General features: G+C 45.2%; 1 protein-coding gene across 2 annotated transcripts in view; it reads left to right on the forward strand.

Moving 5' to 3' along the window:
- Window positions 1-22121, forward strand: part of HTR4 (5-hydroxytryptamine receptor 4) — a 220127-nt gene that overhangs the window by 66620 nt on the left and 131386 nt on the right. For both annotated transcript variants that reach the window (XM_037907688.2, XM_043552991.1), the window contains one exon: window positions 1322-1406. In XM_037907688.2, the coding sequence (XP_037763616.1) occupies window positions 1381-1406 (26 nt within the window). In that variant the 5' untranslated portion in view covers window positions 1322-1380. The remainder of the gene's footprint in view (window positions 1-1321; window positions 1407-22121) is intronic.

Consider the following 22121-nt stretch of genomic DNA (forward strand, 5'->3'; position numbering starts at 1 on the left):
CGGGGGTCTGCTTTGGGCAGCAGCACGGCATTGACTGATTGTGACTGCATCACCTACTGCATTAACGTCTGTGTTTGTTTTTAACAACCTCTTTCCTGCCTAGCTACATATGATTATTGGTGTGATCTAAATCTGCAAATAAATAGAATAAATAAAGGCACTGGATGGCAGGAGGTTATGGGGAAGGAGCTCAGCAAATAGATACAAATAACCCCTCTCTCCTGCCTCAGTTTAACTCAGGGACATTAAAAAAAAAAAAAAAAAAAAAGGGAACCAACATGAAGTATAAAGAGAGCAGCCAAGTAAGTGCTTAAGGATCTGGACCAGCTCCCATTGAAGCTAATGGGAGTCTTAGCATTCATTTCATTAGTATGGGGATGGCCCATAAGCCTCTCTCCCATTCCCATCCCCTGGTCTAGTATCTCTCTCATTGCCATGCTGTGTCTTACCTAACCTTGGGCCAGACAGTGCAAGATTAGTCCAGTGAATAAGTGTTTGTAGGATCTGACCCTTAGATTGTACCTTGAGGAAAGGACCCATGGCCAAATTCTGATCTCTGATATACTAGTAAATCCAGAGTAACTCAATTGCCTTCAGTGACATTGCTCCAGGTCAGTTACTGTGTAAATGACTTTAATTGAGTTACTCTTGATTTATATGACAACTTGGGTCATCAGCAGGGACTGAATCTGGGCTATCTTCATCTAAAATGACAAGCCTCTACTGTTTGAGTTAAAGAACTAAATGCATTAGGTAAGAATGGTAGCAGGCCCATAAACTTTCTATGTGGACCAGCTACTAGAGTGGGACAAAGACTCAGTGCATGTTACATTTACACCAGTGTAAATGAGATCAAAATTTGATCCCAGTGTCTTTGGGTGAAAGCTGACCCCATTGAAGTGAATGGGAGTTTTGCCATTGACTTCAGTGGAGCCAGGATTTTGCCCTTTGTCTTTAAAGTGCTATACACACTTATGATTATATATGAGTAGATAATAATAAAGACAAAACTATAAAAGGATTAGCTAAACCTGTTTTTGACTCACTCTCAAACATAAGTTTGTTTATCTCAGTGTTATCATAAATAACTACATTTCCTCCATGTGGGCAATGCAAGTAATTCCTCTCTTGTAAAAAGGTTTTAAAGCCATGTTGATTTTATTTTTGTGTGTTATTTATTCATTTTGTTTTCAAGCAAACTCTGGCTAGAGAGGCACAGGGGCAATGGTGCCAATATAAGGGCATTTCCACAATGGGGGAAAGCAAACAAAGGTCAGACCATTTAACTTATAATTATCTTTTCTCATTGTCTCCACTCCAGGACCAGGTTTCTTCTATGGGCGCTGAACTCCCATAGGCTACCTATGCCTATTGCCTGTGATGGAAGAACTTGATGTTAATGTGAGGTAGGAGAAACCATGCGGCATATTGTACATTGCAGATCTTCTGTCTACAGAGCTGCAGGAGGTCAATAATAACATAGTGTGTTTGCAAAGCTGCAGGATGTAGGATTTTTCTGTTTGCCTGTATTGTTAGGTTATTGTTACTGCAGCAATAGTTGGTTTTGGGTTTCCTTGAGTATGCATGGTTAGGTAGCCTTGCGCTGTTATTTTTATAAATGTGTAGCCACCACAGCCAAACCCACAGTAGTATAATACAACATTACTAAGCTCTGTATCACACGCCACAAGTCAGATCCTCACCTAAGGGAGCTGTTTAAGTTGAGGGTAGGGATGGGGAGAGAGGAGGGCAGGTGTCAGTTTACACCAGTTGAGGACCTGCTCCTAGGTTTTTATTCAAAAATTATTTTTTGGTTTTTATTCTAAAAATTAAGAGCCTGGTTATCCTCTTCCTGACACTGAGGTAAACCATGAATAACACCACTGAAGTCAGTTCAGAGACACTGGCGTAAACCTGATGTCCCCAAGTGGAAAATTATCGCTGTGATTGCTTTGTGCCAATTCAGTGCGAGTGTAAAATGCCGGAATGACAGCCCTGGAAACTGAAGTTCCCTGTTTTTATTGAGGTATCCCTAGGGGAGAGACAGGGCTGCTTTCTCCCTCCCTGCCAAGGTAGCCCACCCTGAATTGAAGTTCCTCCTGTCATCCTGAGTTAGGAGTTCAACCTCAGTGGCTCATGTAGCACTTTGCCTCTTTGATGGGACTGCCACAAGGTTGCCAGTCAGTCTGATGGCAGTGCTGTTTTGTGTGGATTGAGACCCCACCAAACTCATTTCACATAAGGCCACCAAACAACCATCAGAGAGTAGGAATTTGGGATCGCTGCTGATAGACCTTGAATCTGCACTGCTGACTCTGAGGGGAAGGCAGAATTCCACTAGCAATTGAGAGAGGCATCCAGAATTAAATGCTCCAGTCTTCTTAAAATCTGTTTTCTATATCTTCTCCATCGCTTGCATTTCAGTTTATTTTTCAATGCAGCATTTCTCTGAAAAAGTTCTCTGCATTACAGTGCTTAGACACCTTCTTGAGAGATGCCTGGGAAGGTCCACAGAACAGATCAATTATCAATTAAAATCAAATAGATCAAATACATTTGCACTCAGTTTCCAAGGATTCTTTCCCTAATGAGTTACCTAACAGAGAGCATAAGTGTTTCAAAAGTCTTCGTCGTGATGATGAGTGGTGAGTTGCAGAATCAGACTGAGGTTAATGCGGGGATAGCTATGTAATGTGGGGGGTTGGGAGCCTAATTCCACTTTGGGGAACTGAGTATCCTCTCACTTGCAATGGTGCAAATGATGAGTAACTTCATGGAGGTGATTGGAGCTACATGAGGGAAAACCAGTGTTCATGACAGGAGAATCATGCCCCTGGTGTAACACTTGACATCTGTATGGTTGGATTATGGGGAAGGGGAAAAAGCATGAAGCCGAATGTATCCGAAGACTCTCTGCCTGTCCTCCCTTTCCACTGGGATTGACATGAGACAGGGCTGCTTTCTCTTTGACGCTGTTCAGGTGGGCCCCTAGAAGAATGCTTTGCCTAGCTCTCTTACCACTGGGGAGGCCCTCATCTTAGTTCCTGGTTGGTGGGCCTGGGGTGGGCTGGTCACCTCAGCAAATACATCCCTTTCTCCCTGGCTGGGTGGGAGGAGAGAGGGGAGGTAACTAGCTCTCTCAGGCAATTTCTGTGCACAGCAGTTTTCATTTTGGGGGCTGCCACCCAACCCAAGATAATATCTCTGCTTCTCACTCACTTTCTAATATAGCAAATGAAGTTTTTGGGTTCTAATGGCCATACTGCATGCTGCCCTTGGTTTGTGCACTACTCACACTCATGTCAGACGGGAGAGTTCCTTGCAAGACATGTGCCTTACACCCCAGAGTTAGTCAGTTTGGGCCTGATCAAAGCCCATTCAGGTCAATGGAAAGACTGTCACTGACTTGGGGTTTGACTCAGACTCTTCATCACTTCAGGAAAAGCACAAACTCCTTCCATCCGCCCCACCTTGTGCAACTCCACAAATTTTTTTGGAAATCAGTGTTTTAATGAATATTGAACAGGTCACATTTATAACCTGGCAATTGATTCTGAGAGGTAATGTGTTTTGCCTAATGAAATTTGTTTTGGCTTTGCTTTGCCAGTAACAGAGCACAGTGCTTATGCTGCTGTTCTTTTTCTGTGAGGGGAATTCTAGTGCTGATACCTAGAGTGCTATCGTGTTACCTCCATCTTCTCTCCCCTTCCTTTGAATATTTCAGAAATCTCCTCCTCATTATTGATTAATAAAAGAAAAAATATTAAAACTTCCTAAGAAACTTTTCACCCCCTAGGTTGGTTGTTGGCTTTTTGCATTTCATTAGGAATGGCCACATTTGATCAGGTTAATGGTCCATTTAGATCAGTGGCTCTCAACCTTTCCAGACTACTGTTCCCCTTTCAGGAGTCTGATTTGTTTCACCTCACTTAAAAACTACTTGCTTACATAATCAGGCATAAAAATACAAAAGTGCCACAGCACACTATTACTGAAAAATTGCTTACTTTCTCATTTTTACCATATAATTATAAAATACATTGATTGGCTTTCCCCCACTGCAGAGAAATGTTTATGCTAAGACAGACTGTTTCCTTTGAATTGAAAACAAAAAATACTCCCCTCCCCCCACCATTTTAATTCCTATCAGAGTTAGATGTTGTGAGAACCTTCACTCCCTATGTTGCCATTTAAAATGTTCTTAAATAAAATTTGTAGTCCAAATAAGTGAAAAGTGTCCCTTTAAACGTGACTGGAAAGGATCCTCTTTCAGAAATGCTCCCCCAAAGTACATTATCTCCTGGAAACTATTTTGTGCTGTAGCTAATTTTGTCTCATCCAGGTAGAACAGTGAAAGGCTCTCTGATGGGAGATGGCTCTCTCCCTCACTCAGTAATTATTTAATCCTGCTTGTCATTCAGATGTTAAAAGATAGCATAATGCAACTCTCTGTCTTTGTATGGACATTTGAAACCTGTCCTAAATACATATTGGTTCAGTGTTTTGCATTTGGTTTGATATGTCAAACACTGGGGTCAAATCTCACTCTCATTTATAACATAAAAATAAATTATTTTTCCTTTGTTCTTATTGGATTTGTTCATGAACCATATAACACAGGCCTTCATTTTACACTATGCTGGAAAGTTTTATACACAGCATATCCCTTCAGGCATGTGCTTTTGTTTTAACCCCACAAATCTCCAGCCATGGGATTTTTGTTTTTGAGAGGTTCGCTTGTCAACTACCAGTAGGTAGCTGATATTTCCATGCTTTTCTGATTTCAAGGTTAGCTATTTCACCTAGAAGTAACATATAGAACATTTTTACAGAAGAAAAGAGTTTCCAAATTTTGTTCTTAAAAATTGCTCAAGGCCACATAGTAAACCAGTGAGATTAAAACCCACAAATCCTGACTTCCAGTCCCCCATTGCCACTCACAGATAATCCAGTGGAAAGTCCACACATGTAGGGGGAGCAGATTCTAGAGAGGCACTCCAATACCATGTGGATTACAGTGGAATGGATGGATGGAAGGATAGCAGGCAGGCATATTGGAAAGGAACTTCCTGAAAGCAGAATTTTGATCTCATTCAGCAGGCCCTTCCTTAAGCATGTATTTAAGTTTAAGCATCTGAGTAGTCTCATTGACTTCATTCAATGGGACTACTTACATGTTTGAAGTTAAGCACGTACCTTGCTGATGGGGACCTTAGTGGTGCTACTTTTGCTGAAATTTATGGAAGACATTCCAGCAGCAAAGCCTTTGCAAGATACCCTGTGTGATACTGAACCTCATTAGAGAAAGAACAGAGTCTGTCTCTCCCTATCTGCATGAAGCCAGGTAGTCAGAATCAGCTGTGTGACTGTTATACAGAATGTTTTACTTGAATGAAAAGGTCATTATAGATTATGAAGTCTTCCGTGCAGAGCTGTGCAGTCTCCTTTGTGACTGGTATTTATCACTGTCGATGTGATTGGCAGACCTCCTTCTCTCTAATTCTAGGGTGGAAAACTAAAGGACCTGGCAACTATTTTAGATGTATATTTCACAGGATTTTTCAACTTACTGTGTCCTGCTTGTTGTTGTTGGACACATTCATTATATGCAGCCAGTTAACGAGATACCACCAAGAAGTTTGGGATCAAAGTTTGACCTAACTGTTACAATGTGGAGAAGAACGTCCTCTGGATTTTAATAAACTTTTTAAAAAGAAGCCACAATCTATGGTCTCATCCATATATCTGCATGCAAATCAGATAGTTGGCTCATAAAATGGCCAGGTAGATTAATAATAACTCAGTTTGCCTGTATAGATAAAGGGGATTCCATGCTCCAAGAACTGCACCTACAGAATTTGGTGGTGCATCTTACCAGGCCCTCTGAAAGTGCAAATCTTCCTGCATGATTAGCATTGCAAGAAGGGGGATCCTCTAGTTCAGTGGTTCCCAAACTAGGGGCGCAGCTTGTTCAGGGAAAGCCCCTGGCGGGCTAGGCCGGTTTGTTTACCTGCTGTGTCCGCAGGTTTGGCCGATCCCAGTGGCTGCTGTTCACCGCTCCAGGCCAATGGGGGCTGTGGGAAGCAGTGGCCAGCACGTCCCTTGGCCCGCACTGCCTCTCGCAGCTCCCATTGGCTGAGAACGGCAAACCGTGGCTACTGGGAGCTGCGATCAGCCGAACCTGCGGACACTGCAGGTAAACAAACCGGCCCAGCTTGCCAGAAGCTTTCCCTGAACAAGCGGCGCCCCTAGTTTGAGAACCACTGCTCTAGTTCTTTTGAGCATCTGCAAGTCTGGGCAGCAAATGTTATGCTTTGCCTAGACAGCGCTGAAGAATGGGGTTACCAAGAGAGTCTTTGAAAGTCTTCCCAGTCCTTCAGTGGTTTCCGTTATCTCACTCTGTAGTGTTCCTGATAGCCAGGATAAAGTAAAACTGCCCATCACGGATCCACTCGCTGTTTGACTCATAAGAAGCAAACGCAACCCCCCCTATTATCTGGATGCAGGAGTGGTGAAATCTTTTGGGCAGTTTGACATTGGCTGATGGTCAATCAGACTCACCTCCTTCCCCCTCTCTCAGCACTGATGCTTGTCATTCATTCATTCAGCCCCCAAATGGCCACTTGTTTCCTAGCAACCTTAGCATTATTGCTGTGCATCCTCTGCAAGTCTTGTGCTTTTATGTATCAATTTATTTAAAATCAAATAGAATAAGGGGAGGAGGGAGGAAGAGAAAATAGCTGCAATTTGGTTGCCTCTGTCTTGTGGAAGAGGATTCCTCAAAACGAAGGGAAATTTGTTGCCATAAAGACTGAGAGAGGTTTCAGGAAGTGATCTATGATTGGGGCATTTAAATGTTCTGAATAGAACTAGGAGAATTTTTTTTCAGGGAATACAGTTTCACCAAAAAATGCATTTTTGGGGGCCCCGAAATATTCATGAATTCAGGTTGAATTTGATATATAATTTCAGCTGAAAAAATACCTGATTTTTCCCCCCAAAAAATGTCGAAACATTTCATTTTGACCATTTCAAAATGTTTTGTTTCGACTTTTTCATTATGAAATGGCATTTCATTTTCATATTTGGTCAATTAAAAACACAAACACACACACAATGTTTAGGTCAATTCGAAACAATGTTTTTGATTTTAGTTTGAATCAAACCAGATTTGTTTTCAAATTTTTTTTTGGTTCCGCTCCTGAGCTGAAAAATCCATTATTCACTCAGGTCTAGTTTTGAGTGACTCAATCATGGTATGTCTACACTACGGAATAAGGTCGAATTTATAGAAGTCGGTTTTTTAGAAATTGGTTTTATATATTCGAGTGTGTGTGTCCCCACAGAAAATGCTCTAAGTGCATTAAGTGCATTAACTCGGCGCAGTGCTTCCACAGTACCGAGGCTAGCGTCGACTTCCGGAGCATTGCACTGTGGGTAGCTATCCCACAGTTCCCGCAGTCTCCGCTGCCCATTGGAATTCTGGGTTGAGATCCCAGTGCCTGATGGGGCTAAAACATTGTCGCGGGTGGTTCTGGGTACATATCGTCAGGCCCCCCTTCCCTCCTCCCTCCGTGAAAGCAAGGGCAGACAATCGTTTCGCGCCTTTTTTCCTGAGTTACCTGTGCAGACGCCATACCACCGCAAGCATGGAGCCCGCTCAGGTAACCGTCACCGTATGTCTCCTGGATGCTGGCAGACGCGGTACTGCATTGCTACACAGTAGCAGCAACCCATTGCCTTCTGGCAGCAGACGGTGCAATATGACTGGTAGCCGTCATCGTCATGTCCGAGGTGCTCCTGGCCGCGTCGGCTGGGAGCGCCTGGGCAGACATGGGCGCAGGGACTAAATTTGGAGTGACTTTACCAGGTCATTCTCTTTAGTCCTGCAGTCAGTCCTATTGAACCGTCTTATGGTGAGCAGGCAGGCAATACGGATTGCTAGCAATCGTACTGTACCATCTTCTGCCGGGCAGGCAAGAGATGACGATGGCTAGCAGTCGTACTGTACCATCTTCTGCCGAGCAGCCATGAGATGTGGATGGCATGCAGTCCTTCTGCACCGTCTGCTGCCAGCCAAAGATGTAAAAGATAGATGGAGTGGATCAAAACAAGAAATAGACCAGATTTGTTTTGTACTCATTTGCCTCCTCCCCCATCTAGGAGACTCATTTCTCTAGGTCACACTGCAGTCACTCACAGAGAAGGTGCAGCGAGGTAAATCTAGCCATGTATCAATCAGAGGCCAGGCTAACCTCCTTGTTCCAATAAAAACAATAACTTAGGTGCACCATTTCTTATTGGAACCCTCCGTGAAGTCCTGCCTGAAATACTCCTTGATGTAAAGCCACCCCCTTTGTTGATTTTAGCTCCCTGAAGCCAACCCTGTAAGCCGTGTCGTCAGTCGCCCCTCCCTCCGTCAGAGCAACGGCAGACAATCATTCTGCTCCTTTTTTCTGTGCGGACGCCATACCAAGGCAAGCATGGAGTCCGCTCAGCTCACTTTGGCAATTAGGAGCACATTAAACACCACACGCATTATCCAGCAGTATATGCAGCACCAGAACCTGGCAAAGCGATACCGGGTGAGGAGGCGACATCCGCGCGGTCACGTGAGTGATCAGGACATGGACACAGATTTCTCTGAAAGCATGGGCCCTGCCAATGCATACATCATGGTGCTAATGGGGCAGGTTCATGCTGTGGAACGCCGATTCTGGGCTCGGGAAACAAGCACAGACTGGTGGGACCGCATAGTGTTGCAGGTTTGGGACGATTCCCAGTGGCTGCGAAACTTTCGCATGCGTAAGGGCACTTTCATGGAACTTTGTGACTTGCTTTCCCCTGCCCTGAAGCGCATGAATACCAAGATGAGAGCAGCCCTCACAGTTGAGAAGCGAGTGGCGATAGCCCTGTGGAAGCTTGCAACGCCAGACAGCTACCGGTCAGTTGGGAATCAATTTGGAGTGGGCAAATCTACTGTTGGGGCTGCTGTGATGCAAGTAGCCCACGCAATCAAAGATCTGCTGATATCAAGGGTAGTGACCCTGGGAAATGTGCAGGTCATAGTGGATGGCTTTGCTGCAATGGGATTCCCTAACTGTGGTGGGGCCATAGACGGAACCCATATCCCTATCTTGGCACCGGAGCACCAAGCCGGCGAGTACATAAACCGCAAGGGGTACTTTTCAATAGTGCTGCAAGCTCTGGTGGATCACAAGGGACGTTTCACCAACATCAACGTGGGATGGCCGGGAAAGGTACATGACGCTCGCGTCTTCAGGAACTCTGGTCTGTTTCAAAAGCTGCAAGAAGGGACTTTATTCCCAGACCAGAAAATAACTGTTGGGGATGTTGACATGCCTATATGTATCCTTGGGGACCCAGCCTACCCCTTAATGCCATGGCTCATGAAGCCGTACACAGGCAGCCTGGACAGTAGTCAGGAGCTGTTCAACTACAGTCTGAGCAAGTGCAGAATGGTGGTAGAATGTGCATTTGGATGTTTAAAGGCGTGCTGGCGCAGTTTACTGACTCGCTTAGACCTCAGCGAAACCAATATTCCCACTGTTATTACTGCTTGCTGTGTGCTCCACAATATCTGTGAGAGTAAGGGGGAGACGTTTATGGCGGGGTGGGAGGTTGAGGCAAATCGCCTGGCTGCTGGTTACGCGCAGCCAGACACCAGGGCGGTTAGAAGAGCACAGGAGGGCGCGGTACGCATCAGAGAAGCTTTGAAAACCAGTTTCATGACTGGCCAGGCTACGGTGTGAAAGTTCTGTTTGTTTCTCCTTCATGAAACCCCCCACCCCTTGGTTCACTCTACTTCCCTGTAAGCTAACCACCCTCTCCTCCTCCCTTCGATCACCGCTTGCAGAGGCAGTAAAGACATTGTTGCTTCACATTCATGCATTCTTTATTCATTCATCACACAAATAGGGGGATGACTACCAAGGTAGCCCAGGAGGGGTGGTGGAGGAGGGAAGGAAAATGCCACACAGCACTTTAAAAGTTTACAACTTTAAAATTTATTGAATGACAGCCTTCTTTTTTTTGGGCAATCCTCTGTGGCGGAGTGGCTGGTTGGCCGGTGGCCCCCCCACCATGTTCTTGGGCGTCTGGGTGTGGAGGCTATGGAATTTGGGGAGGAGGGCGGTTGGTTACACGGGGCTGTAGTGGCAGTCTGTGCTCCAGCTGCCTTTGCTGCAGCTCAACCATACACTGGAGCATACTGGTTTGGTCCTCCAGCAGCCTCAGCATTGAATCCTGCCTCCTCTCATCACGCTGCCGCCACATTCGAGCTTCAGCCCTCTCTTCAGCCCGCCACTTACTCTCTTCAGCCCGCCACTTACTCTCTTCAGCCCGCCACCTCTCCTCCCGGTCATTTTGTGCTTTCCTGCAGTCTGACATTATTTGCCTCCACGCATTCGTCTGTGCTCTGTCAGTGTGGGAGGACAGCATGAGCTCGGAGAACATTTCATCTCGAGTGCGTTTTTTTTTCTTTCTAATCTTCACTAGCCTCTGGGAAGGAGAAGATCCTGTGATCATTGAAACACATGCAGCTGGTGGAGAAAAAAAAAGGGACAGCGGTATTTAAAAAGACACATTTTATAAAACACTGGCTACACTCTTTCAGGGTAAACCTTGCTGTTAACATTACATACATAGCACATGTGCTTTTGTTACAAGGTCGCATTTTGCCTCCCCCCACCGCGTGGCTACCCCCTCAACCCTCCCCCTCCCTGTGGCTAACAGCGGGGAACATTTCTGTTCAGCCGCAGGCAAACAGCCCAGCAGGAATGGGCTCCTCTGAGTGTCCCCTGAAGAAAAGCACCCTATTTCAACCAGGTGACCATGGATTATATCTCCCTCTCCTGAAGATAACACAGAGAGATAAAGAAGGGATGTTGTTTGAACGCCAGCAAACATACACTGCAATGCTTTGTTGTACAATGATTCCCGAGTACGTGTTACTGGCCTGGAGTGGTAAAGTGTCCTACCATGAAGGACGCAATAAGTCTGCCCTCCCCAGAAACCTTTTGCAAAGGCTTTGGGAGTATATCCAGGAGAGCCGCGAATGCCAGGGCAAAGTAATCCTTTCACATGCTTGCTTTTAAATCATGTATAGTATTTTAAAAGGTACACTCACCGGAGGTCCCTTCTCCACCTGCTGGGTCCAGGAGGCAGCCTTGGGTGGGTTCGGGGGGTACTGGCTCCAGGTCCAGGGTGAGAAACAGTTCCTGGCTGTCGGGAAAACCGGTTTCTCCGCTTGCTTGCTGTGAGCTATCTACAACCTCCTCCTCATCATCATCTTCTTCGTCCCCAAAACCTGCTTCCGTATTGCCTCCATCTCCATTGAAGGAGTCAAACAACACGGCTGGGGTAGTGGTGGCTGAACCCCCTAAAATGGCATGTAGCTCATCATAGAAGCGGCATGTTTGGGGCTCTGACCCGGAGCGGCCGTTCGCCTCTCTGGTTTTCTGGTAGGCTTGCCTCAGCTCCTTCAGTTTCACGTGGCACTGCTTCGGGTCCCTGTTATGGCCTCTGTCCTTCATGCCCTGGGAGATTTTGACAAAGGTTTTGGCATTTCGAAAACTGGAACGGAGTTCTGATAGCACGGATTCCTCTCCCCATACAGCGATCAGATCCCGTACCTCCCGTTCGGTCCATGCTGGAGCTCTTTTGCGATTCTGAGACTCCGTTATGGTCACCTCTGCTGATGAGCTCTGCATGGTCACCTGCAGCTTGCCACGCTGGCCAGACAGGAAATGAGATTCAAAAGTTCGCGATTCTTTTCCTGTCTACCTGGCCAGTGCATCTGAGTTGAGAGTGCTGTCCAGAGCGGTCAAAATGGAGCACTCTGGGATAGCTCCTGCAGGCCAATACCGTTGAATTGTGTCCACAGTACCCCAAATTCGACCCGGCAAGGCCGATTTAAGCGCTAATCCACTTGTCAGGGGTGGAGTAAGGAAATCGATTTTAAGAGCCCTTTAAGTTGAAATAAAGGGCTTCATCGTGTGGACGGGTGCAGGTTTACATCAATTTAATGCTGCTAAATTCGACCTAAAGTCCTAGTGTAGACCAGGGCTCAGACTTTTAACACAGTCTATTGATTGCTTCAGAGTAAATTACTGGACATATCACTTCAATCAAACACTCCCGGTTACCACTTTGCTGCCATATTGGACTCCAGGCCCATGCATTTCTGGACCTTGCCTTAGCTGTTAGCTTTTGCCATTCTGCTGAAGTGACCCTTAGTGAGGTCTTTCGTATAATGCCTTTTGTATAACCATCAGGATTCAGTGTCAGCTTTAAATGTCGTCCGCTTTGTGGGTTGCCAATACATACATCCCAGGGAAGAGACATTTGAGAGTGCCACTCTAAGCTCCCACTTGTAGTTTTTGTGCTGGGCTTTGGGGCATTGTCTCTCACAACTGCATGTGCTCTAATCCATTATGCCTGGTTGATGGGATTTCAGCTCCTTCATTTTGTGGACCACTTTTTAAGGGAAAGTTTCCCCAGTGGACTGAATTGCTCTCCTGCCCTTTCAACCCTCTACTGCCTGGTTCTCACCTGCTTTAATCTGTAGACTACCTGGAAATGCTTTGCAGATCACACAGCTCAACGGCTGCTGGCTTAAGCTTTTTAAAAGTTCCTTCACCCAGCCAAAAGCAGCACCAGCTCCGATGTGGGTTAGAGGTGTACAAGCAATTGGGAGGCTGCAGACACCAGCTAGCCTAGTCTAGGGCTTTGTCTGGTAAACTGGTCCACTTGTCCCCAAAAAGCTTTGAACCACTGATCACACACTATCTCTAGCTGGCGGATTTCCATTAAATAAGCATCCAGTAGAACACACTCCCTAATCTACATACAACCACATTTCAAGTATTAAGGGTAGAATGTCTTTTTTATAACCGTGTTGAGGGAGAAGCACTGGGTATCTCTACTGGCATTGTGGCCCTTCGGTACGGCACCCGACTGGCAGGGCCGGCTCCAGGCACCAGTTTTCCAAGCAGGTGCTTGGGGCGGCACTGAGAATGGGGTGGCAGTCCGTGTCCCACGGCGGCAATTCGGTGCCAGCTCTACTGCTCTTCCCGCTGTGGCGGCTTTTGGGCGGCAGCTCCGCCATTGTGGTGGCAGCAATTCGGCGGCGACTGCTTGGGGCGGCAAAATTGGTAGAGCCGCCCCTGCCGACTGGGAATGAGGAGACCTGAGTTCTTTTCCCAGCTCTGATACTAATTCATTGTGTGATCTTGGGCAAATCATGGAACCCAGCTGGGCCCGAGTTTCCGCATCTGTAACAAACCTGTAAGAACCAGAAACCCTCAAACTCCAGGGCCCATTTTTGTGTGTGGTTTAACTTGTTTTATTTATTTAATTTCATAATCATAAACTTAACTCTGCAGTCCAGCTAGACTTGTGAAGGTAGAGAAAAGTGAAATGCAGCAGTAAGTCAGGAACACAAGGATTACAGGGGGCTAAATCGCAGCAAGGTATGTTAGCCCCAGCTACAGAAGGAATGCTTGGTTAAGACAGAAAGGAATTTTGCCAACTACTCACAGCTCCCTGCCTTCCCTTATAGATAGGTTAGCAGGAAGTAACTTCCCCTATAGACAGGTTATAATGGGGATGTTTCTTCCGCTGAAACAGCTAGTGCTGGGCCATAGTCAGAGATGAGATATTACTGGACAAGATGGACCACTGGTCTGATCTGGTAGAGCAGCTCTTCTATTCCTGCACACTGAAATCTTCAGATGAAGTACAAAGTGTTATAATTAGTCGGTTTCAGATCACAGCTATATTGTTTACTGAACACAGTTATGTAAAAGGTCTGTTGTTTTTCTCAGGTGTTGAGGACTTAGAGCTATTTAGGAATTATCTTTTGCCTTACATTGCTGCAGAGTTCAGTGCCTTTACATAAACACTCCAATGGCAACTTGCGTAGGAGGTAGACTCCCTTTACTAAATAAACAAAAGAGAAAGCCGTCTGGGTTTGTCATGCTGATAATTGCTTTTTATTTTGAAATCAAGTGCCTGAAATGACTGAATTTTAGGATAATATTAATCGCCCCCAAACTTTCGGTATTATCAGCTGAAGTTCTGACAGCCAATTGCTAAAGGTGTTTTGCAGATCAGGGCATATTGAGAAATGCAGGGCCTGCTAGGAGTACAGCAAACGGTTCATTAATCTCAGCCCGACTTTGAGGAATGAGAATCAAGGGGAAGGAACGGGGAACCAAATTGACTGAATTAGTTTTGTTTATTTGGAAGCAAGGGTGGTATTCTGTCATTTAATCCAGACGGCATCCCTCTAGATGGTTCATTTTAAAAAAAAAATCGATATTGGCTGGCCCAGCCATTTGGCATAGTGTGTTCTTGCAGGTCAGCTACTTCAGAGCACTTAGGAATCCAGGAAGGAGAAGACGTTCTCTGCAGCCCCACATTCCCTGAGAGTCAGGTCTCTGATCAGAATGAGTCCCAATTCCTGAACCTCACTGTATCGGCCAAAGCAGCCACTTTTCACATGTAACAGTGGGAAGAGATTTGCTTCAGCAATGCCATGGATAGGATTATTGAGGTATTGTAAGGAAGGCAGGGAAGAGGTGGCAAGTGGCCATGGAAGAAGTGGCATGGGCAGAGCTGTCTACTGTTAGGCTGTCATTGTGATAACTTTACAGTGAGATGGAGAAGATGCAGGAAGAGGGATGGACTCAGGCCTGTCTCTCAGTCTAATCCTTTGGGAAAGAGGGATCCAGAGTCACAATAAGAGGTGGGTAGGCACAAGGGGACAGATTCTGCCACCCTTACTTGCATGGAACAGCACTTGCACATGTGAGTAGGATATTCATATGAGCACTGCTCAATGAGTCGGGGAGGCAGGCATGAGACAAGCCTGTTTCCTCTCCTAAAACACCTCAGGCTTAGTTCAAAGGGTCAAAGGATCACAACACATTCCAGCAGTCACTTCAGACTTTGTGTTTGCCTTCAGGAGGGAACACAGAGACAGCTGGCTAGATAGAAATACTGTACAAAGGAGACTCAGAAGGGAAAGGAGACACATGGTGGCAGGTAAGGCAGAAAATGGACTTGGGTTTAAGGAGGGATGATTGGAGGAGCTACATGCTTCTGTGGGTTAATGGAAGAGAACAAGCCCTATCTGAACATGCTGTGGTATGTTTGCTTTCCAGGACTCACGGTTTACTGTTTGCAGTGTGTCCATAGAACACAGAGGGCCTTTTGTAGAGCCCTTACTAGCTGCTTCAGTTGAAGTAATTAAAATATAATTTCTCTCAACCTTTCGGCTCAGATTACTTTTTAGGTGCATTAGCCAAGATCAGGGCAAATGCCAGGCTAAAATGACTGAAAAAGATCTCTGTGTGGCTCACCAACAGAAGTTGATCCAATAGTTATTCATTCACCTATCATGTCTCTCATTTTGTGAATTATGACCAGCAGGGTGCTCTTCCTCCCTCTCTCCAGGCTCCTTTCCCAGTGAAGATCAATTGTAGCCATTCTGTAACCTCTGCTGCATCCTCTCTTGCAGGTGGGGCACTAGATCCAGTGCTTACATGGAGATGGACTTGATTTAGTAGGCCTTTTACTACCTCTACCTTCTCTGACCCTGTTCTCCTAGCAGGAGGGTTGTCGAGACCAGAGGCATGATTAGGTGAAATTGGGATATTTGCATTCCTCAGTGTTGTTCCAGTGACATTAACCTCTTGTTCAAATTGTTAAACTGATAAGGGTATTGACAGAATCTCTTGAGGAAAGTGGCAGTGGGAAGAACAGGGAATGCCAGTGGAAAGAGGAGGAAATGGAAACTAACAGTCCAATCCTGCAGGTCCTTACTGAGGCAAAACTCCCTCTGTCAGTTCACAACAGCTGAGGATCTGGCCCCACATAAGGCACCCTGCTGACACTACCAAGAGAACAGCATATGTGTTTGTGTTGTGTAGACACATGGGGCCTGTCAAGGTTCCTTCCCCACTCTGAACTCTAGGGTACAGATGTGGGGACCCGCATGAAAACCCCCTAAGCTTATTTTTACCAGCTTAGGTTAAAACTTCCCCAAGGTACAAACTATTTTCCTTTTTCCCTTGGACTTTCTTGCTGTCACCACCAAACGTCTAACAGATATATAACCGGGAAAGAGTCCACTTGGAAATGTCTTTCCCCCCCAAAATCCTCCCCAAACCCTACACCCCCTTTCCTGGGGAAAGCTTGATAAAAATCCTCACCAATTTGCATAGGTGAACACAGATCCAAACCCTTGGATCTTAAGAACAATGAAAAAGCAATCAGGTTCTTAAAAGAAGAATTTTAATGGAAGAAAAAGTAAAAGAATCACCTCTGTAAAATCAGGATGGTAAATACCTTACAGGGTAATCAGATTCAAAACATAGAGAATCCCTCTAGGCAAAACCTTAAGTTACAAAAAGACACAAAAACAGGAATATCCATTCCATTCAGCACAGCTATTTTATCAGCCATTTAAACAAAACAGAATCTAACGCATATCTAGCTAGATTACTTACTAAGTTCTAAGACTCCATTCCTGTTCTGTTCCTGGCAAAAGCATCACACAGACAGAGAGAGCCATTGTTTCTCCCCCCCTCCAGCTTTGCAAATGTTTTGTCTCCTCATTGGCCATTTTGGTCAGGTGCCAGCGAGGTATCCTAGCTTCTTGACCCTTTACAGGTGAAAGGGTTTTTCCTCTGGCCAGGAGGGATTTTAAAGGTGTTTACCCTTCCCTTTATATTTATGACAGGGCCAAATTATTAGGTGTGGCTTGGCCATTTGTACTGCACCACTGGCAGAATCTGGCAATAGTGCCAGAGTAATTGGCCACCACAGGATCATCCCAGTGTTGGGCCCATGATCCAGGGAGCGCAAAGGTGAGCTGTGACAGTTTTATAGACACAAAAGGAGCAGCATGATTAATTTGCACTAATGCAGAGTTACAGAAACTGTGGGGAGACTGAAAAGTATATTAAACTTAGGAACAGGGTAGAGGTGATAGCCATTTCTAACCACGCATGGTCCTCTGTCTTATGACAAAGCATTCACCACCACCACTGTACTGCTTGTGTGTGTCAGGTGTGGCTTCATATTTTTGTGCCTGTCTGAAATCCTTATTAACTGAATAAAGCAGCGTGTAATGCTGTCTACGCTGAATTCTCTGCAGCGCCTCGGTATGGCTTAGTACCAATGGCACAATATATCAGCCGGAGCACTTTTCATATTGTTGAACTTTTCTCTCAGTTTCTAGGGAAACATTTTATAGCACTATATTTATCAGAACGTCTTTCCAAACACCTCCGCCAACACTTAATTAATGGAATTTTAAAGCTTTGCTCCAACTACTGCAAGTTAATAGAGTGCTCACCAACAACAGCTGTGGAGTTAGGGAGACATTTATACATGCAATACACTTACAGGGTGAATATGCGTAATAGGGGCATCTCTCCCTGATCCATCTATATATTCTCAGTATCCTGGATTGGGAGATATAACAATGTTAAATTTTACAGTCTGACTCTTTAACAAGGACATTTTTATCTGGGAAGATTCCTCATCGTAATCGAACACAAATACAGAGTAACTTAAACCGTAGAATTTTATGGCCATATTGGAGAGTGCAGTCTTTCTTGAACTTGAGGGCCTCTGCAAATAATTGCCGCTGTCTCTCGTTAAAGATTCGGTGGGGGGAGAGGAGATTTTTGGAGTTGATTGGAAAATATTGTGCATTAGGGTACAGGATTGGAATAGCAAGAGGTGCTGTAGGTCAAGATTGAAGGGCATTGGTAAAATCGTGAAGGGGCCCCAGGAAAACAATAGAAAGAGGCACTGCAATTCAGGATTGAACTGCATAAACCAATCTGTGTGGGAGCTCGGGACCAGATCAGCAGTGTATAGGTCAGGGTTAATAGGTCTAGTAGAGGTCACAAATGAGTTGCATTGACAAAGCTGTATCTAGTAATCAGGTCTGGAATAGCTGGTAGTGTTACAAGACAAAACTGAAGTGCACTGGCTGTTAGTGGGAACCTCATGGCTCTCTGTCTGCCTCATATCTACCCACATTGAAGTTACAATTCCCAGGGCTTTTGGAAAAGTGCAGGGGGACAAGCCCAGTGTTCTGGAAATGGTTCTCTCCGAGTAGAGCCAGTTGTAATGTCCAAAGCTGCAGTGAGCTATTGCTGAGTGCAGAACACCTACTGCAGTGCCACATTAGCCTATGCAGTTACTGAACTGGCTGTATCCAAATTACTGGTTTGGAAAGAACATTTGCAATATCTTGAATATGAATGATACTTCATAAAACCCAGTTCTGGTTGCATGTACTTGGCCTATCAGATATCTATGGCAGATATGGATAATATATAGCACTGTAGGTGAACTGTCTCTTTGAACTAAAGTGCACACACCATGCATATGGAATTGACACTCATTTGTCTTACCAAATCGAGTGCTTCTACTATTTATTTTGCCCCTGATATACTGTGGCAATGAGTCATTGATTATATGACTTATTGGTCTGGCAAATATTCATGTCGTCTGCTGCTCTTACTACTGTGCAGAAGGAAGCCATTTACAACAGTAACTTATCGTCTTGCTGCATCTGTTAGCCCAGTAGTTAGCATAATGTGTCCTCTGAACAGCAGTCTCTGCCTCTCTAATGATAAGGTTTCATTAAAAATGCCATTCCTCTGAACATTTGCCCTGGTGTCTTGAAATGATGCAGAAAATCCTGGGGGAATGAAGTTTTCAGGGGGTGCTTGGCAGTTTGAGAGTTAATTCAGTGTAGGTCAAGGTAAAGAAAGAACATTGAGGTGTCTGGGGAAGTGTTACAGGACAGAAAATTGTCTGCATAGCCAGATTTGTGTGTGTTGAAATCTTGTAGCAGAACTTTCTTCATCTTTCTGTCATTCTGCATACTCCACCCCCCACTTCTAAAGGGGAAAAAGTGTTGTTGACCATGTAAACTCTCTGGGTCAGATTCACGAAGGAGCATGCCAAAGGTGTGCCCGTGAAAATGCCCATGCACCTCTTGCACCCAGCTTCGCCTGAGCTGTTTGTACAAATCAGGCAACTGCAAGCCAAACTGTGCAGTTTGCAAGCATATATGTGGGCTTTTGAGTGTCCAATTGTGGGTGCATTTTTAAAGGTGGACTTATAGGGCTGGATCCTAATCTATTATATTAGTGTAAATCCAGAATAACCGAGAGATTAATTTTGCTCAGAATGTGTATTTTGGAAAATGTGGCCTTTCTTCTGTGGAAAATGTGGCCTTTTCTTCCCATGACATCGGACTGGCTAAGCTCAAGTGCAGTGTTGTTTAATATCTGACCTCTTCTTTGGGGCACTATAACCTGTAATTGCAAGGGCATGGACTTGATAGTACAACAGCCATTTTCCACCTGTAACTTCTGTGCCTTAAGCACCCCCTTGCTGGCTATTGTGATAAATATTGGAATCAAAACCTGAACTCCCCAAGGAACAATTGGTGGTGTGATGGGATTTCATTCTTATACACCTTCCCCTTTCCCCAATTCTGTTCTCTGTTACACCCGCCAATGCAGCTGCTGTGTGTGTGTGTGCGTGCGTGCGTGCGCGCACCAGGGGAGAGGGGGAAGGCTTGGGTAACCTGGAGACAGACTTTAGTCCCATGTTTGCAAGATTCTCTTGTGCTTTTTATACCTGGGTATGGCAAGTCCAGAAACCTAGCCACTGCCCTTTCAGGAACATAGCTACAACAGGGCATTAGTCTGTGGCTCATGTTCATTGCTTACTCAGTCAGAGCCCTCATTTGCTTTGATGGGAATTTCCAGTGGTTAGGCAGAGAAAGGCCAGGAGACTCCGGCCAGCTGAGGTTAATATTCTTTCCAAAACCTTTTGAAAACTTTGGGCTAAATTAGTTTGGACTCCTGAACAGTGGGTAGCCCATGAGGGAAGCAGCTGCAACCTCTCCAGAGTACTTGGGCTTACAGGGGCAATCACTGCCCAAAGAGTAGGCTGTTCTGGCTGGGGAGGGACAGTCCATTGCCAGCTTTTGCCAGTGAGACTAGGGCCAGGTTTTAAAGCTGCCTTTGCATAGCCCCTTTGCAGAAAACACAGCCTGATGTCCTCTGCTGCTAGGACAGCAAGGGAGAAATCCGGCCTTGGAACTGCCATTATTTACAATATTGGCTTTTATGGGCAATAATAGGGCTAAGGTGGTCAGGCTCATCTGGCAGCTGCAATGAAATATCTGCTCTTTATTTTCTGCACTTCAGCTACTGTTCTATGAGTTTTTTCTTTTGAGCCCAAGAGCTTTAGGTCTCATCCAAGCAGCCGCCTTGTGTTTTCATATTGTTTGCTCTTTTTCCTTCAAGCCACGCTCAAAACCCTCATTACGCTGTCTCCCTGCAGCAATGCAGGGATCTTTGTGTAAAACTACATCCAGTGACACACTGAAAACAGCAGTTGATCTAATGGGAGCCTGAGTTTATTGGGAGTTTGTTTCAAAAGCTGTAAACTGACATAGCTCCTCCACCCACCCAAACCCTCTTATTAAATTTAGTAACACAGTTTAACTGGCAAAAGCCAAAAGGAGGAAATGAAGGCTTATGATTCTTGGGAGTTAATCACAAAGTGACCACAACTGGCAGCCCCTCCTTATCTTTTTGGCCATGGGTGCCCAATTTTTGCCCACCTAAGAGGTACCTTAGCAACTTGCCAGGAGCCTGGGGGCAGCACGTAACTGATCTGAGCAGATTGCAGTTGTGGCCCATGGAGACTACAGGTGGCAGCTTGCAATGCTTCATCCTGACCCTAGACCCGGTCTGTTTGCCTCTGGGCCTATCCCTTCCCCAAGGACGAGAATGAGTTTAAGTGGTTGAGCTTTCAGTGCCATTTTGTATAATTAAGAGGCAGGTCTGGCGTTCACATAGGGCCAGATCCAATTCCAGTGAAGTCACTGGAAAGAGTTCTATTCCCTATTCCCTTCAGGGGGCTTTATCTCAGGCCTGTAGTCTAGTATACATACCAATGTATCTTAAAATTAGTCATGCTCAGGGTCTGCATGCTCAGAGTCTAGATGTGACCTTGCTTTGTATTTAATAAAGAGAGTTGTGGTTTAAATTTTATTTCCCTGGTCACATTCTGAGTTCCTGAAGTACAGAGGCTGCAGCATGCTCATTAGAAGATACTGTCTGCTACCTGACCATGTTAGGCAACACGATACATGAGTCCTTTAATCTCAAAGCTCCATGGGAACTATGTAGGCACACAAACTCATCTGAAATGCACATCCTCACTTCTTCCACAATCCTCCAGGCCCTCTTCTGCTCCTGCACTTCCTTCATTGTTTCCTCCAGTTGCAGATCTTTGGATAACTGCCTGCTTCTCGTCCTCTATAGCCAACAGGCATCAACTTCTAGTAGGGTTCCGGAGTTGTCTTCTACTCTTGGTACAATGCTCACTGTCTTATTTTCCAGGGTGGAGGAGATCTTAGCATTTAAATTTGCTGACACTCCAATGAGGAACTCCTCTATTAAATACCGCGCCATTGTGGAGCTGCAGGTTGTATCTTCGGGGGTTTCCCTTTACACTTGGCTATGTTTTCTTCTTTTTCACTTCGCTTGGAGCAGTTTTCTCAGTCTCTGGCCAGAAATCCTGAAGGGATGTTACCAAGCATGTTTTAGCACAATTTATGTGAAAAGGGTCAGCTCCAGGCTATTAAAAATCAAACTTAAAATGAATTCAGTGGGAGACCACAGAGCAGCTGCTTGCTTCCTTGTACTCACTCATCATCTGACCCTGCAGCTCAAAAAGTTTTTTTTTGTTTTTTTTTTTAAACTGAATATCATCCCTGGTTTACAGATCAGAAAACTAATCTGCAGAATGGTTAAATTACTTGTCCAAAATCATAAAGCAATCAGTGAGAGGCAGAGCTGCAAAGAGAACCCATTGCTACTGACTCCCAGTCTTGCGGTTTAACCTGTAGATTATACACACTCACTCACATGCGTTCTCTAGAACATACGTGTACTGTCTTCTCTGCTGGGCTTATCCTGTTCTGTCAGGATGCTTGTCTCCAGGATCCTTAGGCAAGTGATTATTCAGGGAAGATATCCATTTGC

The sequence above is a fragment of the Chelonia mydas genome, chromosome 8 (genome assembly GCF_015237465.2).
Source record: "Chelonia mydas isolate rCheMyd1 chromosome 8, rCheMyd1.pri.v2, whole genome shotgun sequence".
NCBI lineage: Eukaryota > Metazoa > Chordata > Testudines > Cheloniidae > Chelonia > Chelonia mydas.